Below are 14,190 nucleotides of genomic sequence, written 5' to 3' on the forward strand. Positions count from 1 at the left end.
TCCTCCATTAAGGAGCTTTCTCTTGGCCTTTCCATTAGGGAAGGACTTTTGCATAAAGTGAAATGTGCTTTGTCTTCACCAGGGCAGACAAAGGATTAAATTAAAAGAGCAATAACCTTGCTACTGGCTGGGCCACCAGGAGGGCAACAGGGGAAGTAATTCTCTCCCCGCCTCCATCTTGCACATGGCTCTGAGAAGTGGCAGTGAGCTGTGTCTTTCCATCTTCCTGGGAATAAAGTGGTCGTTTATGCCGGGGCCGGCTGGCTGGGACTTTTCAGGTGCTTCGAGCGGCCCCTTGTTTCCGGACGAGCTGAGACCTTTGCCTGGGCCCCGTAACCCTAGTGAGAACTGAGATCTCCCGGCCCAACTCCTGCCCATTCCCTTCTATATCGTTCTGGCAAATTCTGCCCTTGGTGTCCTGTCCCTTGATGTCCCGAGTGACAGTGCCCTTCCTGCTTCCCACATGTCTCCACTCCTACCACACAGACACACACACACACACACACACACACACAGATACACACACAGACACACACACACAGATACACACACAGACACACACACACCACGTGCTCAGTGCCCCCCTGGCATCTGCCTGCTAACTCAGGAGTCACTGCCAGAAGTCTTTGCAAAATGAGTTTTACTCCAGGTTCTTGTTAAAATGCTCCACAAAGGAAAAAAACAAACAGTGGTATTGGACTATTCCCCTTCCAAATACATCACCACTGGTGACTGTTCATATGTTGAGACACTTCCTTGAGCGGACGGGGACTGTTGTCCTTAAGATCAGTGAAGCCTGAATCAGAGAGTACGACCCAGGCTGATTACAGAAAAAGAAAGACGGAATATGAGAGGATAGATCGCTGGCAGCTTTACCAGTAAAGGATTACACATCTATAGCATTCTGAATTTGTAAATATGGCTCTTCTTAAAAACATTCCAATATTTGCCTATAACCCACTTAGCTCACCCTCCTAACAATACCACACAAGCCAAGACAAGTTAAAGGCTTGCAGTAGGATTTTTATGGTGTTTTTTTCCCCTCCTAGGTACCCTTCCCTCCCACTCCTGCCCCCCACCTCCCACCTCTGAGCTGGGATGGGGGGGAACAGGGATCAAGCCTTTTATACGATATTCATCTTACACTGAAAAATACCACAGGTGCGCAGCATCACATTTATAACTCGCCACAGCCCACTTGGAAGATGGTGTCGCACGCCCTTGGTCCTCCGGGTGGGTCTGGGGGCGTGTGGCTTGCTGAGCTACTGGACTTGGGAGGGATAGGGCTCCTTCCTTCCCTCTGGAGACTTGGCCCCTGGAGGTTGACTGCTCTGTTCTTGGGAGACTAGAGGCTGAATGCTCGCCCACTTGATTCCACTGCAGGCTTGAAAGCAACTGAGGGCCGCAAACCAGCACAGGTTGGATCCCGATCTGCCTCCGGCTCCAGCTGTAGCGAGGGAGACCAGGAGGAGGTGGTGAGCTCTCCCCAGGGAGCCTGACATTTCAGGAAACTGGGCCAGCTTCCTCCCGCCCTCCTTTCTCCTGATGCTAGTGGCACAATAAAGGGGGAATGGGGCAGGAAGCTCGGGCTCTGTTGTCTTCCACACTGAAGCCTTTGTGTCCCAGAGCAAACGGTAGCTGCCAAGGGGCTGCAAATAGAGAAGCCTGGGGTGGTGGTAAAGGAATATTCCCAGCGGGGACACTGAAGCGCTTGTCTGACAAGCATTTGTTAACCGAATTGATCTGATTACTCAGGACTTTTCTTAGCCAGTAGTGGAGCAGAGAGGGGGTGCAATTGGTCCTCATTCTATTTAATTTCTGTTTTCCAAGAATGAATATCAAGGGAGCAGCTTTGATTAAACAAGCCTTTAAAAAGGGGAGAGAATGCCAGGTTTTACAGAAAGCTTTGCTGAGTTGCTGGCAAATGGCCACATGACACAATATTTTTAGTCTATGGATATTATCTCCCTTCTAAGTACAAGCCTGCTATTCCCATTAACACAAGCTCGTAGGTTCAAGGATAAAGGAAATTAGCCTGGTGCTAAAAGAAAAAAAAAATCAGGATTCCAGGAAATCAAACTCTTAATATAAATGAAAAAGTAATTCCCTACGTTCCTGATCCTACAGTCGTCACCGCTTTCTGTCTGCTGCTGGGTTTTTCCTGCTCGCCCAGACATCGGCAGGACTGGGGAAGATTTCATACTCCAGCCTAGCATTACCCAAGTAAAACAGCTTTTTTTTTTGAAGTTTGGCAAGATTTTTGTCATTGTTGTCGCCTGCTTTAAAAATTTTTTAGGGTGGGAATGCTGGTCTTAGATGGGAAATAGGAAAGAGGAAAACCCCAATATTTAACATTTAACAAATATTTATTTTTATTTTTTAAAGTTCATTTATTTATTTATTTATTTTGAGAGAGAGACACCCAGAGAGAGAGAGACAGCATGAGGGGAGGAGGGGCAGAGAGAGAAAGAGAGAGAGAATCCCAAGTAGGCTCTGTGCTGTCAGCACAGAGCACAGAGCCTGATGTGGGGCTTGATCCCATGAACTGTGAGATCATGACCTGAGCTGAAATCAAGGATTGGCTGCTTAACCAACTGAGCCACCCAGGCACCCCTTAACAAATATTTATTGATTGAAAAAAATTTATTGAGCATCTATTATGTGTCAGACACTAGAGATAGTAATGAATAAAATGAAGCCCTTCCCCTCATGGATCTTACATTCTAACCAACAGTAGTAGTTTACCTGTACTGGGCGCTTACCATGTATCAGGCACTGTTCTAGAACTTTACATGATAGCCTGTTGGACATGCCCTATTATTATTACTCTTTGTTGCATAAGCTCTTGCAGCTGGAAAGTAGTAGAACCAGGAATCCAACTCAGCAGTCTGGCTCCAGAGCCACCGCACTTGACTCTTCTGTTCTAGATGGGTCTGGGTCCCCCTTGTCTGTTCCCATATCGTATCCTATATTTATCTCCCTGTGAGCATGTCTCTCACATCCTTCTTTTATGTTCCCCCCATTGACCATCGGCTTTTGGAGAGTAGGATGTGTGTATCATCTCTGTAGCCTGAGAATTTCTGCTATTGGAGACTCACCAGAATGGGAGACCTATCTTCCAGAGCATTAAACACATTGGAAAGGCATCTTGAATCAGGTGCACATAGTAAACACCCCCCGTGGCTCTATAAATCCTGCCATCCCGTCACGTACAGCTTGAGCCTCTGATCTATGGGTATGTGAGGATTCTCTGCAGGGAAGGCTCTGCTCAAAGACACAGAACTGCTCTGTGTGTACAGACAGCTGCAGGCCTAGGCAACTGCTGCCCAGGCTATGAGCTGGAGAGACGGTGGGGGCTTGGGATTTAAACATCATACCTTTGAGTGCTGCCAAGCTGCTTATACAATTTTGGGGACTGGAAGAAGGGCGTTCCTCGGTGCTGCCCAAATATTTCCCCTTAAAGATGGGTAAGAACCAGCAAGAAAGCCTTAGTAAAATAAGCCCTACAGTAGAATGCTGTGCCATCATTAACCAATCAGGCTGTAAGATAAGATTTAAGAATATGGGGAAGTGCTCCAGACACAAATGAAAAGAACAAGAGAATGTAATTTTGACTAGAGCATCATCTCAATGTTCTGGAGGGTATAAGTTTGCATAAAAAAAGAATTGGGCCACCTGGGTGGCTCAATGTGTTAGGCGTCTGACTCTTGATCTCAGCTCAGGTCTTGATCTCACAGTCATGAGTTCAAGCCCTGTGCTGGCCCCTGTGCTGGGTTCCATTCTGGGCATGGAGACTACTTACAAAACAAAACAAAACAAAACAAAACAAAACAAAACAACCCAGAAGGCTATTCGTGAAAATGATGGGATTTTACAGGTGACTAATATTGGGTATTTTTTAAATACTTTTCTTTCTTTCCTAATTTGTGTGTAAAAAATATGTTTTATTGCAGTCAGGGAAGTGGTTAAAAACCTTCTATTGGCCCCTGATGAGACCTTTAATCTGTTTTCTGTGCATTCTCTCTCCTACGGGGAGCTCAGCTGTGATCACACGACACAGCAAATCGCCAGGTTGGAAACCTTGGCTGTGTTTCCTTTGATTCTAGACTTCAGGGGCTGTGGCTCTGATTGCAAAATCTCCACTGATTATTTGATCCAGAGACCTAAGGCCTTTAGGATAGATCCTGTCTCATCCTACTAGGAAATAATGAAAGCTTCAGACCTTAAAGCCCTTTGGAACAAATGGCTATAAATACGTAAGCCTCGAGTGTTGCTGTGGATCTTCACATTTTCAAGTGTTCACTCTGATTTAACCCTCACAATAACATGGAGGAGCACTTGGTGGTCTTCTCCATATATTATAGGCAAGGAATGGACTTGTCCCAGATCCTGTGGTGAGGACCAGAACTTGGACTCAGCTCTTCTGATCCAGGTCCTTTGTCTGCTTTGTTGACTCCATGATGGGAGCATAGAAGCAGTCTTGATGAGCACCCATGGGTAGCATGGAGGTGGTCCTCCCGTGGGCTGGCCCTTAATGGGCTGTGTAGTTAGTCCTGCAGTTGGTTCCCAGGTAGAAAGAGTGGTGGTAGGCAGGGAGTCACCAAGAGAGCTGGGCTGGGCACTGGGAGCCATAAAAGATGAGACTCTTAACTCCCCAAGATGTGCAAGGACTTGACCAGTGGCCATAAACCTGAGATCAGATTCTAAAATAGCCCTTCTATAGCTCCAAACCACCTTCCAATTTGGACTTGAGGCCCTGTTAACCTTCTTTTTTCTCTCCCACCTGTCCCTTCCCTTTTCCCTTCTGTCATTTCAGTGAACAAGGTTTGTGAGCGTTTTTGCACCCCACTATATCCTAATTTCTTTTAAGGGTAGAGACCAGATCTTGTTTACTTCAGTCTTGTCCTATTACCTATGCATGGTAGCTGTGTTTAAACAGTGTTGGCTAAAGCCAAGACCTAGACTGAAAGCCAGACATCATCCTGAGAAGCAAACGTGAGAACATGGCAACAGGGATAGGGAGACTAGACTCAGAAGCAGAGGGCATAGACAGGACACCCTTACACTCGTCTGTAATTGAGGCAGGACCTAGGGACCAGCTCCTCGGGGTGTGGTTGCTCAGATCAGAGGCTCAGAGCAGCAGATCCAGAGCTTTCTTGGGTCAGGAACCGGTAAGTCCAAGAACTATACATTGGGCCGCCTCCCGATGCATCAGGAATGTTCCGTGGGCCAAGAATATAAAATGAGATTTGAACAAACTAGTCTCCAGGGGAAAGATGAATAGGTACTCTTAGTTACATTCTTTGCTTCCTTGTTTTTCAGTATTTCCTGATATCCCCCTCAGTGAACTTCAGACTGTCTGCTAGTGGGACCCTCTTCTCCACAACAGAATTTGACTTTGAAGCAGGACACAGAAGGTAGCCTTTGCCAATGACCTTGCTTGAAGGACTATTTATCTGAGGGTCCAGGAGCATGCATCGTGCAGCTTGAGGGCAGTGAGGGAGGCCCTGAGTGGTTTGCTGCTTTCCTGCTGAGTTCAGAGGGTAGTGAGCCCCCAAAAGAAAGAAGGAATAAAATTCTCTGGAAAGCCTCCTCCCCGCTCCCAAATTTTCATCTCCAGATAACAAGAATGGAGGTGTGGGAGATGTGTCTCCAAGAATCTGGAGGCTTGCCTCAGGTGCCTTTCTGGCTTGGGAGAGGTTGCCATCAGAGCTGTTTTCTGATATCACAGCAGCAGGGTGGAGTCGAGCAGGCAGCTGAGGAAAGAGGTGAGGAGAGACCAGGGTTTGAGGATGCAAACACACAGGGTGACAAGGGTCCAACCCAGGTTTGGCTCTTGGCTCCTTGCCTGGTCTGAGAACCAGGCCAGTTACTTAATCCATGGGAACTTCGGTGTCCTCACATGGGCATGATACCTGTTTGCAGGGATATCGTGAGGGACAGCAGAGATCCAGTGTGCAACATGGCAGACGTGAGCAGCCCCCGGGGAATAAGGACTATGGGGTGAGAGAAAAGTGGAGGCGTGGGTTTTAGAGGCGAGGAAAGAAGGGTGGGCGTGGCAGTTCGGACTCTGTGTGAGCACGTGAAGGAAGGTGGCCAGAAAGGAGCAGGCTTCTTTCCCCCTCCCCCCTCCCCATTCCCCCCCCCCCCCCATTCCGTGTTAAGGTAATGTCAGCAAAGCTTGATTCGCTGACACGCAATGTTTCCCTGCCAGTTTCTACCTCACTGCTGGAGTAAGAGATAGCCAAGGGCTCCAAGCTTCCACGACGCTCCACGTGAATATTGTGAACATCAACGATGAAGTCCCTCGCTTTACCAGGTAGGCCTGAGGGCGTGCAGGGCTCCGTGGGCCACAGCCATCATCTCTCCCAGGCGGCCCAGCTCTCTCAGACGCATTTCATACAAGACAGAGGGATAGTTCCCCGATAGGAAGCCTCCCGGGCCTCCCCGGCCCGGAGGAGACACAAGAGACCTGAGAGCTTCAGTGTCCGCTCTCCCTGAGCCTCTGGACTGCCATCTTCCACCTTGGCTCCCCTCTCCTCCCTATCGGGGATTGTGGGTGAGCTGGGGAGGGAGGAGGGGCCGGACACGGTGCCCCTGGAGTGCAGCTGGCCACTGGGCACGTGTAAAAGGTACTTTTATAATCGACTGTTCAGCATGAATAATAGCAAGATCCTAGGGCACGCGTCGTCAGTCAAGACTCTATAAAGACCACTGGTAGAACGTTATCCTCTCTGACCGAGGAGAGGTCTCTTTCGATGATACTTAGGAGGCCTGCCCACTGTGGGGTGCTCTAAGTGTCTCCCGCCACGGGCCGGGGGGATCCAGAAAAGAGATGTGGCTGTATCTGGCAGCTCCTACTCCCGGCAGAGGTGAGGTGAGTCTGGTGCGGGGAGCCTGTGGGAATGGGCCTGCACCAGCCCAGGCATAAAGGGGAGCCCCAAGCCTGTCATAGGTAGGGGTTTAGGAGGGGAAGGTGGCATTCTGAGCTAGCATACGACCCTGCAAACAGCCTGGCTTGCTGGTTACCAGACTCTTCCTGCCCCAGTTGCTGAGGCGGGTTCCGGAGCCAGCCATGAGGAAACTGACAGAACCACCGGCCTGCTAAGTGCTAATAACTGATTTAATGGCTGTGAATAAATTCAGCTCAGGAGACTCCACCAACGAAAAGCCACTGGGCCCCAGAACTACATGGAATGCTTGCAGAAGTGTTCTGAGACTGGAAGGTATTAAGGCCACCCCATTCGCAGGCCAACCTGCTACCATTTGGCAAAACACGCCACAGTTGTGAAACTGCTGGATGCTAACCGTCTGCAGCCCTGTTGCCGGATGTCAACGTGGAGGGAGCGACAGCAGATACACTCCCACATAACGCTTCCCATCAACGTCCGTTGCCAGGTTAAGCTCAGAAGGATGATGCAATGCATTTCTGCTGACGGGTTCCTCCAGGAGCACAGTACAGGCAGTTTATAAATAGCTGTGACATCCCAGCCTGGATTCAGACTCAAGTATTAGCCAACACAGCAATGCGGATTTATCAGGAACCCCCAGAGGCGGGTGACGGCCGCAGGGCCAGAGCCAACGTGTTCTGCAATGTCACCCCCACCTTCCCATCTGTGAGGTGGGGGAGCAGGCTAAGGGAATCGCAATGGGGAAAACGAGAAGTTCTCCCAAGGCGCAGAACTATCTGGTTTGGACCGTGTCTTCCAAAATAAAGCAAGTGGCCTCAGCAGAAAGAGAACATGGCTGGTTACAGGGACCCCCAGAAATAGGTCTGGAACTCTGGTTCTCATTTTTGGAAATGCACCTGTTGGGCCCCATTCCAGACAGATAGCGTGATCTTTGTGACCATTTAAGCATTTTGTAACAAATCACTTCACTCCGTTTCAAACAGCGATCCATGAGTGTGGGTAGGGATGGGTCTGCGAGAGACTGTCCCTGGAAGCACGGGGGCAGAGTGGCTGTCCTGACTCTGGTTCCCGTGAGCCATGACCCTTCTTTCCCCCCAGAACCAGTGCTAGGACCACCCATTAAGTTACTTAATTCAGAATTAACGCAATTCAATCCTCGAACTGACTCAAGTACACGGAATTGGAATGTGACGTAGGACTGTGGAATGTGGAAACAAGTCTTCTATCTTTACCCTTTGGTGAGGTCCTGCAATCAATACAGCCAAAGCAGGTATTGTTTGCGTTGCTGAAAGCGGCTCACCATTGTCTCCCTGGGTGGTGACAAACATCTGAATGCTTTGTGGACTCGAGATGTGTACTCTAGGATTCTGCTATTATTACAGTCAAGCACGTTATTATAAAAGTACTTGACTTCTATTTACTCTCTACATAGCAAGCACAATGCTTGTTGTTTTTTGCAGAGCACTTTACCTTAGACTTGGGCAGTCTGTCCCCTGCTGCCCATTTCTTTTGTATTTACCCACTGTCCTTTTCAACCTAGGGTCTCGCGGTGCACACGCACTCTATGCACTTACCGCAAAGTCATTTGTAACGATGAAGCCGTCTGAGGCCATCCGGGATTCATGCCCTTCCCTGCGAGTGTGGCCATTGGCCCTTGTCTCCCCCTCGTCCAGGTCCTGGTGGTCTGGTGTTACAGCAGAGGAGGGTGTGGGAATGTAAGTGATATCAGAGCTTAACCCTGTCAGTAGCTGTGGGACACCTGGCTTTGCTGCTCTTGAATAGATCTCAGCTGTGGGCTGAGGGTAACACCTCCATGTTCAATGATATTTTATACCTACTTGGGTCATGGGTGCCCAGACCAAATAAACCAAAGATTTTGCCTTCTGCCAGCCTCAATATCAGGTCAGCAAAGGAGAGAATGGTGTGCCTGAGGAGCTCTGCACTCACCAATAGCCTGACTGGTTCCCTTCACAGAGACCGGATTTCCTGGAGTGCCCAGCATGGACCAGATGGGGCTGCAGAACAGGGTGTCTTAAACAACTGCACTCTTGACATTTTGAGCTGGATGCTTCCTGGGGTGGGGCTGTCCTGTGCGCTGTGGTATTCAGCACAGGTATTCCCTGGCCTCTACTCCCTAGATGCCAATAGCAGCCCCTCCCCCTAGTTGTGACAACCAACATAATCACCCCCAGCTGAGAACCACTGTCTTAGAAGGAAGAAGGGAGGGTAGGAGGAAGAAGATTCTCCTCCCAAGGTGTCCTCTGTCCTATGACAGGTTGGCTATCTGTGGTTGTCACCTCTGCTGTTTCCTTACAAGAATTCTTTCTCAAACTTTAAAAAAAATTTTTTTTAACGTTTATTTATTTTTGAGACAGAGAGAGACAGAGCACGAACAGGGGAGGGTCAGAGAGAGGGAGACACAGAATCTGAAACAGGCTCCAGGCTCTGAGCTGTCAGCACAGAGCTCAACACAGGGCTCGAACTCACGAACCGCGAGATCATGACTTGAGCCAAAGTCGGCCGCTTAACCGACTGAGCCACCCCGGAGCCCCAGAATTCTTTCTCAAACTTTAAAGTGCATACAAATCCCCGGGCATCTTGTGAAAATGCAGATCTCGATTCAGTGGTCTGCAGCTGGCCCGAGTTCTGCATTCAGATCCAGAATCCCCAGGGAGCCTGTGGACCGTGCAGTGACCACACGTTAAGAAGCAGAGGCAAGGTAGCACAGAGGTCCTCGCAATCTCTTTGTTGGAAGTTAACGGAACCCACTCAGAGTAACCAAAGAAAAAAACAGAACACCTTAGAAACAGGGACTCTCACATAACGGACATAGGGGCTTTGGGAGCTGGGGCTACCTCCTTCTCCCCTCTGGCTCCGGTTTTGTTTCCTGCCCCTTGCCCCTCACACCCCACTTAGCTATTCCTGACCCATCAGTAGGCCACCCTCAGATTCACTGAGAAGGGGGTCAGGCAAGTAAATGGATCAATGGGCAGCCTCCATGAGGCATTGGGAGGGGAGAGGTGGAGAGCACTGTGGTGGCCTCTTGGCCTAAACAAGATTACTGTCCCCCCAACAATGGGGAGCACCAACAGGAGGTCACCTTGGGAATGTTGTCGGGGGTGGGGTGCAGGCTCAGGACTCAGGAGGAAGCCCCGGTGAGGAGAGCCTGGTTGCAGCCTCTCTCTGCCTGCCTCTGATGCTGGCTGAAGGATCCCTCTCCTTCCTCTTCCCTCTGGTCCCATCTACCCTACAGAGAGGATGAGACAGAACCGAAGAAAAATTCTGAGCTCATGAAATGAATGCGATCATTTAAACCTGAAATATAGAGTTCCCCTCTAAAGGAAGATCCCACGTGGGAAAATCTTAACTTACAAAACTGGTAAATCAGAGGTGATTATTTGCCCCACTGAAATGATTTCCCTCGGCAAAAAGATTTCCTGCAGGGTTATTCCAAACAATAAACCTTCCTTGGTGCATTCAAAATTACTCAATGTACCCAAGTTGTGTAGTTAAAAGCTTGAACCTCTCTGTCTTATTATCAGCCTTTTCCAAAGACAGTGGGAGTCTGAGGAAGATGGGTGGGTTGGCGGTTTGGTATCTTGTAAGAAGTCATCCATGGAGGACAAGTGCACTGACCTTGGCTTCTGCCAGAGGGGGGCTCATTCCTCCGTTCAGAGACCTGACCTTAAGATAAATGCAACTCAGAAAGGTGCACAAGTTCTGTATGTAAATTCTGCCTCCTCAGGCGAAAAAAGGTGGGGGGGGGGGCGCCTGGGTGGCTCAGCAGGTTAAGTGTCCGACTTCCGCTCAGGTCATGATCTCACAGTTCATGAGTTCGAGCCACGTGTAGGGCTCTGTGCTGACCGCTCGGAGCCTGGAGCTTGCTTCGGATTCTGTTTCTCCCTCTCTCTCTGCCCCTCCCCTGCTTTCACTCTGTCTCTCTCCCTCTCTCAAAAATAAACACTAAAAAAAATTATTTAAAAAAATAACCAAAAAGACAAAGAAAAAATAAAAAGCGTTTGCAGTTTATTATCACAGCTTCCTGTGCCAGCCATAGGGTGGGAGTCAGGAATCTGTTAGCTGTGGACATTGGGTCCAGATGGATTTCGTAAAATAATTCAGGGAGCTTTTGCACAAGAATTGCAGAAGGAGAGAAGATGGCTGGATAGGCCAACTATCCTTATTGCGAAAGATGTTAATGCCCTGGCCGATCTGAAAAGGCATCAAGCGTGCGCGGAGTCAGAGGCCGACGCCACTGTAAATGGTTGCAGTAACAGCGTGGCACTTTCTTCGCATCCACAGGGACGGGAGCTCTGGAAATACAAAAGCCGGCCACCCCTCCTTTCAGCTGCTGAGTTCTCTTTCTGAGCGAGCAGATGCAAGTTCAAAAGCTCAGTGCTATATTTAGCACTAACCAAAATACCCACCTCCCAGACTCCTCCCTCCCGTGCCCCTGAAAATTAGCTGTGTCTGCTGTACTTCTGCTCCAGCCCAGCACGAGTGTACTCGATTCCCGAGGAGCTGGATGCGGGCACCATTGTGGCCAATATCACAGCTGAGGACCCCGATGATAAAGGTTCTACCAGCTTCCTTCTCTACAGCATCACCACTGCTAACAGCTATTTCGTGATCAACCAGTGTAAGTCACACACACACACACACACACACACACACACACACACACACTCATTCACCTTTCTGTGCATCTTTAATCTAGCCATTTGGATTGTTTTACAAATATTTTATCTGTCTTTTGGTCTGGGGCATGCCTTTCTGTCTGGAGTATTATAACTTACCAGGGTAATAGGTGTATTAAAAGCAGCTGGCAGAGGGGCGGGGACTCTGAATGGGGGCCCCAGGGTGGCCGGCTATATCACATCACTACTTCACCGTTGAAGCAGGTGGGTATCCAACAATGGATGAGTGCACTCTCCTGAGGGTACCTTGAAGTCTTCTGAAAAGAGAATCCACATCAGCACTGTCCAAAATAAATAGAGTGGAAGCCCACGTATGTAATTTTTTTAATGTTTATCTTTTGAGAGAGAGAGAGAGAGACAGAGTGCAAGCAAGGGAGGGGCAGAGAGAGGGGGACAGAGAGAGGATCCCAAGCAGGCTCCAAGTCATCAGTACAGAGCTTGATGCAGGGCTCGCACTCATGAACTGTGACATCATGACCTGAGCCGAAACCAGGAGTTGGATGCTTAACTGACTGAGCCACCCAGGTGCCCCTGCCCATATATGTAATTTTAAAGTTCAGTAGCCACATGTTTAAAAAGTAAAAATAAACAGGTGAAACGAACTTTCATAAGGCATTTTATGGAACCCAACACATCCAAAATATTGTCATTAACATGTAACTAATATTTTAGAGTTACTTGTGGCATATTTAACATGATCATTTGTTGTACCGAGTCTTTAAAGCATTTTGTACTTACTACACATTGCAATTTGGACTAGCCACATTTTAAGTGCTAAAGAGCCACATGTGGCTAGTGGTTACCATGTTGGACTGCATAAATCTAGATCAATCTCCTGGGTTGCTGGGAGTTACTTTCCCATCTAAACATGTCAGTGTGGAGAAGGAGAGTTTCTGCCTCCTGTGTTAGCCATCTTTTATTGGGGTCTTAGCATACACCAGGTGCTATATACTAGGTGATATACATGTATTCCATCTTAAGAACTCAACACAGCAAGCCAATACGCTATCATAATCCAGACTTCGTAGATGAGGAAAATAAAGCTTAGAGAGAGACTTGGGCAGGGTAAGTGACTTGTCCAAGGCCTCACAGCTTGTGGGTTGTGAAGCAGAGATACAGATAGACCAAAGGCTGTGGCTCCAGAGCCCCCCTCCTAGGCTACACCACCTCTTAAGCTTCTATCACGTCCTTCCAAAGGACTTCACTTTACACGATTTTGTGGAGCCCAGCATTGGACAATCCCAGAAACACAATGTGCTATTTGCCACATAGGCTTTACAGCAAAGGATGTCTGGTCCTAGGAGAGGCAGGCCAAGGCAATAATTGTGCCCTATCTCTGAAAACTTTCTAGTGTCCTGTCATCAAGGACCTCATTTGTCTGATGGTATAGCGATGAACAACATGGCTTAGAATTCTGTTCACTGTAGTATTGCAAATGCAATGTTTAACAAACGCAGTGGGTTTTTAGAGTGTATTTATTAAGACTCTGAAAAAAAAATTAAAAAAAAAAAGTCCATGAGTTCGAGCCCTGCATCAGGCTCTGTGCTGATGGCTCAGAGCCTGGAGCCTGTTTCAGATTCTGTGTCTCCCTCTCTCTGACCCTCCCCCCATTCACGCTGTGTCTCTCTCTGTCTCAAAAATAAACGTTAAAAAAAAAAAAGACTCTGGTCGCAAGTAACAGAAATGAAAGCAAGCCAAACCAAGCTTGAGGAAAAAAAAAAAAAAGGTAGGGGACACATATCAGCAGGACCCTGGGTAGCTCATGAGGCACAGGAAAGGTGTGAACCAACTCTGCCCCGACCACCCTCGCAGCTAGAGTTCTGGTCTCTGACCTGTAACTCCCCTGTTAGCCTGACTTGTGTCTCTCTGTTACACATTCCCCAGTAAGAGAACTAGTGGGTCAAACTGGAGTCAGCTGGTCTGGTCAGCTATAGGTAAGGAACAGCTGCCAGGGGCCCAACCCTGAAGTTAGAGGTGAAAAGTTCTAGAAGGGTCAGGCTAAGCACCCCGATCAATGTCTAATCCAGGAACTTACATGAGTTTGTAAACACGTGTTTGTACAAAGGGTATTCTCCATGCAAGCCAGTCATCCTATCACAATGATCATTCCAATCGCCTTCAAGTCTCCAAAGAGTGATGTCCTTGCATTTGCCTCCTTAGTGACCGGTACGATCCAAGTGGCCCACAGGCTAGACCGAGATGCAGGTCAATTAAGACAAAATCCCACCATTTCTCTGGAAGTTCTGGTGAAGGACAGACCCTCAGGGGGTCAAGAGAATCGCATGCAGATAACCTTCATTGTGGAAGACATTAATGACAACGCTCCTACGTGCACCAAGTTCACCTTCAGGTAGTCACGTGCGGGGCGGCTCCCCTCTTTGGTGGTCCTCAAACTTGTGGCTTCTCTGACAGGAATCAAAGAATCATGGGCACCTGGGACAGGCCTCAAGAACGTAAGCCAACATACTTGAGGTGTCTGATTTAATTGATAGGTTTTTCTTTCTTGATCCTTTTTTTCTTCCTTCTCTTTATTTTCTTTCTTTTTCATTGATTCCTTCCTCCACTTTTGTACTCTGGCAAAA

General features: G+C 48.4%; 1 protein-coding gene across 1 annotated transcript in view; it reads left to right on the forward strand.

The window, feature by feature from the left end:
• The window catches only part of CDHR3 (cadherin related family member 3), a 65,787-nt gene that overhangs the window by 25,661 nt on the left and 25,936 nt on the right, over positions 1 to 14,190 (forward strand). Inside the window, exons 5-8 of the mRNA XM_025929878.2 lie at positions 5,323 to 5,417; positions 6,215 to 6,319; positions 11,402 to 11,550; positions 13,769 to 13,958. Coding sequence (XP_025785663.1) covers positions 5,323 to 5,417; positions 6,215 to 6,319; positions 11,402 to 11,550; positions 13,769 to 13,958 — 539 coding nt within the window. The remainder of the gene's footprint in view (positions 1 to 5,322; positions 5,418 to 6,214; positions 6,320 to 11,401; positions 11,551 to 13,768; positions 13,959 to 14,190) is intronic.

This window comes from Puma concolor, chromosome A2, assembly GCF_028749965.1.
Source record: "Puma concolor isolate L17-30 chromosome A2, mPumCon1.1.hap2, whole genome shotgun sequence".
NCBI classification, from domain to species: Eukaryota; Metazoa; Chordata; class Mammalia; order Carnivora; family Felidae; genus Puma; species Puma concolor.